The 7,138-nt window shown below is 34.0% G+C and overlaps 1 protein-coding gene and 1 long non-coding RNA gene across 2 annotated transcripts; one reads left to right on the top strand and one right to left on the bottom strand.

Moving 5' to 3' along the window:
- Positions 1-2,331: 2,331 nt before the first annotated feature.
- On the bottom strand, positions 2,332-3,607 carry LOC128159295 (uncharacterized). The gene is made up of 3 exons (XR_008240131.1): positions 3,262-3,607; positions 2,993-3,080; positions 2,332-2,634 (listed from the first exon to the last, which is right to left on the bottom strand). It is a non-coding gene; the product is annotated as an uncharacterized LOC128159295 (long non-coding RNA).
- A 72-nt stretch (positions 3,608-3,679) lies between these two features.
- On the top strand, positions 3,680-6,402 carry LOC128159275 (perlucin-like protein). Its single transcript, XM_052822341.1, has 5 exons — positions 3,680-3,832; positions 5,420-5,574; positions 5,653-5,743; positions 5,859-6,088; positions 6,343-6,402. Exons 1-5 carry the CDS (start codon positions 3,790-3,792, stop codon positions 6,367-6,369), a joined length of 546 nt encoding a protein of 181 aa, XP_052678301.1. The 5' UTR covers positions 3,680-3,789; the 3' UTR covers positions 6,370-6,402.
- Positions 6,403-7,138: the final 736 nt, after the last annotated feature.

Here is a 7,138-nt window from a genome sequence, read left to right on the forward strand (position 1 = left end):
ATGCTAGATACGCTACCTATTGATGTCAACATGCAACTTATTTATGTTAACATGCAACTTCTTTATGTTAACATGCAACTTATTTATGTCGACATGCAACTTATTTATGTCAACATGCAACTTAGTTATGTTAACATGCAAGATAAATATGTTGACATGCAACATATTTATGTCGACATGCAACTAAGTTATGTTGACATACAACTTATAAGTTATTTATCTTGCATGTAAACATAACTAAGTTGCATGTCAACATATTTATCTCGCATGTCAACATAAGTAAGTTGCATGTTAACATAACTAAGTTGCATGTCGACATAACTAAGTTGCATGTCGACATACATAAGTTGCATGTTAACATAAAAAGGTGGCATCTAGCATCTTGGATGTCACAGGTGGGCGATATTTGAGATTTTTTGAGATTTTGTATAATTCTCATCTAATTGCAATTTTCTTGCATGTCAACATAGTTATGTTGCATGTCGACATAATTATCTTGCATGTCAACATATTTATCTTGCATGTCAACATATTTATCTTGCATGTCGACATATTTGATAGAAAAATAAATTGCACACAAGGGGCAGAGATATGCCACCATATATAAGTATAAATATTCATCTTTACATACATGTAAAATGAGGTGTTGCCTATAGCATGAAGTCCCATTTATTTGCTCAAAAAGCATTGATACATTAAAGCTGAACACCGCTCGTAAATAGGCACCGTCACACAGATACCTGGTATATAAACCCTTCGATTTCGTTACACCCGATTGCACACCTGAACCTCGTGGCCGACATGTAGTATTCCTTTCGTGGTCTTTAGATTTTATGCATTTTTTTTCTTATCTTATGTTCATTTTCTGTTCGTAAATAATGCATTGACCAATTTATTTGATGTTAGTATTCTCCTGGCTTCAAAAAGTGCGTAAAATTTGATAATTTCATCGCGACCGGGTAACACGGCGAGGCAAAATGTACGTCCACACAGGTGAGACCTCTACAGCGAAGTACTTTGAACTGTTTAGAGGTCTGTCCCTTATATAAGGGTTGTAGGGACAGCAGTGATTAAAGAGAAATATGGCGGACAGTGCCTATTTACGAGCGGTGTTCAGCTTTAATGTTTATTTGTGTATTGATATAAACTTCTAACAAAATTCATACACACTCCCAAACTGTTTAACCTAACCGGAGTAGTTTTACCTGTCTTAAGAGATTTTTACAAATGTGTTTTGGCTCAAGAAATCAAGGGCACGAGTGAACAGAAAGCGAGTCCAAATTTTCACCAAAGGTATGGAAATCAACGATTTGAAAATCTTGATTATTTAACGATTATTATGAAGTCAATATAAAAAAAATATAAGGAACGTGCATATTTTTCTTATCCAAGGTTATGTTTCTAAAAATAAATATTTAAAGTAACAGTATAATAGCATTATCGCTGTGACCTAAGTAATGATTTAAAGTTCCTTTGAGCAATTATTATATTAATTGGCATTGAAGAAAGATTGATAAAAAACCTTTTTTAGCAGAATTCTTGTCACATCGTAATAAATCCTTTTTTAGCGACATTATGATGAGTGTCGTTACACAATGAAGTTTGAAGTATTTCCTGATACATGATAATTTATGGTAATAATACGTACGAATTGCAATTTTAATTAATTTTATTAACATAATAAGATTGTAATTTTTTATTAAACAATTTGCAATTTTTAACTGCAAAATTATTATTTTCTAAACTCACTTTTTTGTGGTGACATTAATAAGTCGATTATGTAATGCTTCATAATTTGAAATGTGGTTATTTGATGTATTTTTTTGTGAATGCAGACTGACGTTTTTCATACTTGTTTACTTTGACCATCTTTTTTTTTTTTACCGAATTGGCTACTGATTTTTCCGTTTTCCCGATTACGTCAAAAAGCACGGCGGTTGTGACCGGTCAGCAGAGGATGCTTACTCTTCCATGGCACCTAATTTTTGTAGAGGCCTGTGTTTGCTTGCTTCTGATTTTTGTGTTTTTCTTTTGGACCTTTAATTAGTAACTCGGTGTCATCGCATTTCATTTTTTTTAGAATATCAAAGATCAAGCAGAACTTTTTCTCAGACGGATCATAAATACCACTTAAGCTTTTGATTGCTGTTAATCAATCTATTATTGAAAAATATTAGCAAAATTGAGTTTATCTTTTGTTAAGGAAATTTCGGAACGTTACTTTGGTACGTAACCGATGTTGGCGTAAAATCCAACTGTATAGTTATGCCATGTAACTACAGTCTCAAAACTTATCATTGTCACCATGACCGAGCCTCTGATCAGTAACAACATCAATACAATGTACAGTAAAATATTTAAATACAAAAATTACAAATATACAATAAAGAGTCGGCAAGATACGACGCGAGACGGTCCTTGGGCTCTAATCCTCCTGTCTCCGCCCATCACCATGCTACCATGAATCATCGTCCATCGTGTCCACCGTGTCCACCAGTTCACCACTTCACCTGCTCCAGGTAATCAACTACCGGAAACTCTTCCGGTCGTCCACCATATGCCGTCAGTCACCATCACCTCTCAGGCCAATACACAGAGCCTCGTCCATGCATAGAATGTGACTAACCCCGGGACCTTTAATTATAATGCTTACATAAGTACAATGTATTAATGACCCTAACCGGTCTCCGTATAATACATTTAAACAGAGTGAACTCTCGCCACTTAGATATATGTTTACACACCGTAGCGAACGGCACAGGTAGTTAAACTACACTATATACTACATATCTACACAAGACATGACACTATTAGCCTATAATGCACAAATATTGCGATATATACGTGGCATACACGTGGCACTGTTAAACATACAACTCTAAGGTTACATTCACGTGGCAACTCTTGTCCGCTATTTATAGTAATATAAAGTGGCACTTATAAGCTTTAAGAGTTTCAAAAATGAAAATGAAATGAATAAAAGCAAACTTACCCCGTCTGGAGATTTAGTTACCAGGCAATTATAAAACTAAATACACTTGGTCAGATCCGTGTAGGGAAATCGTGCGCTCTGTCTAGAACTGCAAAATTCAAACCTTATAAAGCCCTAACAATGCGGGTAGAATGACCCAGGTTGAGTCTATTATGCTGATCAATGCCAAACTGAAAAATATGAAGCTCCATACGGGATAAAAATAAAAAGTCTATCAAAACACTGGGGTTCAGTACGGGATAAATCCACTACACATAAAAACAACTTACACTACTGTTTTACAGCAATTACTAGGATTTGGTTGTGACAAACATATCTACTTTGTATCATTTCTTGATCCAAGCAAGTTTTCAATCACGTTAACATTATTTCTCCCTCCTACATAAGTCTCTCAACAGCTGTTGTAAACAATTTAGCTCTTTACAAAAACCCAACGAGTGGTCAGCTACTGAGATAAATATTCTAATGAATAGGTCTTGATCAATAATAACAGTATTTTGCTGTCTCAAACATAATGCATTACACACCTTGTGTGGTTTCTATGTATTCACACCCTTTTCATGTTCTGAGAAAAATCACATATTTATCCAACATCAAAATATTCGAATATTTCTCTATATTTAAGATACAGTGTTATTTATTCAGCATCGAATCAAGTCTTGTTAACTAGTCTGATTTTCATCGATGTGGAAATACATGTACTATTGCAGAGTTACAACCATGTACCTGCTGTTTTTTTATATCCAGATAGAAATGTATATAAGCAATGTTCATATTGGATACCAACAGTTTTCAAAATGAACTCAAAGGTCTGTCTTCTGTTATTGGCCGTCACTGCTTGTAAGTAACATTTTAAACTAATTTTATGGCTTTTATTTTCATATGCGTCCCAAAATATTTTTTATATTACTCCAAATGTAAAAACTTATTAGCTTTGATAATCGATATTTTTAATAAGATACATCAATGGTCGTAGTCATTAAATAGAATCTTCCTACCAAGATCAATTTGATAAATCAAGCTTTACGTGATATTAAAAATACGTCATACATATAAGTCTTAAAGGGGCATGGTCACGATTTTGGTCAAATTCTGTTTTTATTATTTACAATGCTTTAGAAATGCATTTCTAATGATCAAATAAAATTTGAGAGTCATTCGTAAAGTTATAAGCAAGATACAGGGGTCACAATTTTTTGTGATGTAAACAAGGCTCGTGCCCGGGTTGTTGTTTACAGAGGTTCAATATACCAGTAAGAAAATCTTTTTCCAGCCTATTTGTCTATTTTTTTTTTTATTTTAAGCATAGATACACAGTTCCTAACGTTTAACACATTCGTTTGAGATTTACAACTGAAATCTTTACTTCAACGTTCAAAATGTATACAAACGCTTTGTTTACATTGCAAGAATTTCAAGCTCTGTTACTCGCTTATTACTCAACAAATGACACTCAAATTTCGTTTGCCTATTAAAAATGCCTTTCTAAAGCATTGTAAATATTAAAAACGGAAAAATAATTTTTGACCAAAATCGTGACCATGCCCCTTTAATTATATTCAATGTGTTCAGATTTAACTTGCAATTTTGGAACAACACTCCGCTTGTAAACTTGTATGCTCGTTTAGTAGACACTAATTTTAATCAAAGTACATAAGTACTGACGGAAGTTGATTTTATCGATTATTATTTATTTTAAAATCAATGATATGTTATTTTGCTTGGCAAGTAGTTTATAATCTGTACTTTAATTACGCACACTTTGATAATATGAATTCTCAGACTTTTCCGACAAGAATTTCGAGAAAACCCTTTATGAATCACGTTGTGTAATATTTAAAAATAGAATTATTTCCATCAAACTATGTATCATTAATCAAAATAATTCAAAAATTGTATGGATCCATGCAATAATGAACTCTAGTCTCGTTCAACCAGATGCTCAGCCGTCTCCGTTAATCTCCGAAAAGCAAGGAACACTAGGTCACGTGGTAGCTTGATGACGCGACCTCTAAATACATGTATAGACCGACTCTCTGCTTGTTGTCGGTGATTTACGGAGACAGCCGATGGTTGAACGAGACTATATTGACCTCCGGCGTAGGAATACATACGACTGCAAAAAAAAATTTAAATTGTTCGTACTATTTAAAATCTGACTATATTTAATGTATTCATAAATAGGTTTCATTAAAAAAAAAGCTTCAGTATACATTACATCGAATTTATCGATTATTTTCAAAAACTAAGTCTTGTCAGCGGTGATGATCTGTGCTTAGGTCCAAACACTGTTTCAGTTTCGGTTTGCCAGAGTAACTGCATAGGAGAGTTGATTAAAAATCAACTCTAAAAAATGTAGAGCCTCATATAACATGTTTATATCAAACCAGTTGTACCTTAAATCTTCTTTCTTTTCTGTTCAACTAGTATCAAAAGCAAGCTATGATTACGCACCAAAGTACAGCGCCTTCAAGTATGATGCAGCAAAATTTGTAGCAGGCGGCTGCGGACCAGGATGGCATCAGTACAACAACCGTTGTTATTGGTTCAGCAGACAAAAGCTCAACTGGTACACAGCCTCAGTAAGTGGTAGAGATCATTGGACCTGATATTAAATGTTTCACCGAGGTATTGGTGGTAATTCTTAACGTTAATTGTAGATGAAATGTGCAGCCATGGGTGGTTATTTGGTCTCTATTGATCAATCTCACGAGAACACGTACGTCAGACACATGTTGAGTGTCTATGGAGGTATGTGGATTCTTTTCCTAAACCTATTACGTTTAAACATCGATACTATATTTCGAATACTCAAGAGAATGTCATAGCAGAGATTGTAACCCTAACATTGATTTTAACTGAATAGTTAGAGGAGGATCTTGGCTTGGCCTGAACGACATTCTGCGACCAAACAAACACAGATGGTGCTGGGGATTCGTTGCCAAGCCCTGCCACAAATTTGACTGGTACAGTAACGAACCCGTGTATCATGAGCACGGTGACTACAACTGCGGTATGTTCAAGAGGTCCTACAAATACCACTGGCACGTCGACAGCTGTGGACAAAAGAACCACTATGTCTGTGAGAAACCACTGGTAAGGATACTATTTACTTAAAGTACATTCGTATCAATTACTATTTTTTCACATAAACTTTAGTAATGTAGTCTCTAAATTTAATTTACCCTGATAATTGATTCTACACGTCAAGGAATTTCTTCATTAGATGATGATTACAGTTCTACGGTTTTATAAATGTAAAAAAAAAATATCATTAAATATATTTATATTGAAATGGTTACAAGAAATGATTTTAAAATGACACTGGATTATGATTTTCTTTATTGCAGGGAAAACCATGTGTATGTGTGTATTAGCAGTCCTATGTAAATAAAATATATGTACTATCATTTTACGTTGCTGCTTAATGAGTAAATATACATTTGCAATTACGGAGGATAACTGGATATATCATTGATTTTTTCCTTTAATTTTATATGTACAATTACAAGTTACAGATTACAAGTTCAGTTTGTTAAGAAATAAAAGTTTATCTTTTTGATAAGAGAGATAAGTCATGCATATGGCAAACTGAATCAAATGATTGAGATGTATATGCTCATATTTACATTCTTCTGTGTTTTTCCATTAAATTCCGTGATGTTTAAATGCCTCTAAATGCAACAAGTAGTCAAAGGTCAAATTGACAAGTTTTATTATGACGTCACAAACGTTGAACGCTGTTAACTGCAACGTCACAAGCGAAAATCAAAGTTCACGCTTGCGGCTGTTACTGTGGCTCTTCCATTATTATGAATTTACCCTTAGGATAAGATAGGAATTTTAAGGTATGAATCACATTTGCAGACAAGGCAAGAAGTTAAAAAAATGTAAATATAAGCATTAAATCGTGATTTTTTGAAGTATACACTCTCATAACTGCAGCGGTGTGTGCATACAAATTTTCATAACGCGCTAACGCGCGTTACTCAATTTGTATGCACACACCGCTGCAGTTATGAGAGTGTATACTTCAAAAAATCATGATTCAATGCTATATTAAACAATGACAGTGATAAGAAATGCCTTCCATGCTAGGGGATTTTTTAAGCATGACTTTGAAACTTCAATGCTTTACTTATGAAA

This window comes from Crassostrea angulata, chromosome 1 (assembly GCF_025612915.1).
Source record: "Crassostrea angulata isolate pt1a10 chromosome 1, ASM2561291v2, whole genome shotgun sequence".
NCBI lineage: Eukaryota > Metazoa > Mollusca > Bivalvia > Ostreida > Ostreidae > Magallana > Magallana angulata.

What these genes read in the sequence shown, in the direction of transcription:
- LOC128159275 (XM_052822341.1), top strand. Translation starts at nt 3,790, where the DNA reads ATGAACTCAAAGGTCTGTCTTCTGTTATTGGCCGTCACTGCTT. An exon ending in GTTATTGGCCGTCACTGCTT is followed by an intron (nt 3,833 to 5,419) that starts GTAAGTAACATT and finishes CTGTTCAACTAG; the next exon opens with TATCAAAAGCAAGCTATGAT. An exon ending in ATGTCTGTGAGAAACCACTG is followed by an intron (nt 6,089 to 6,342) that starts GTAAGGATACTA and finishes TCTTTATTGCAG; the next exon opens with GGAAAACCATGTGTATGTGT.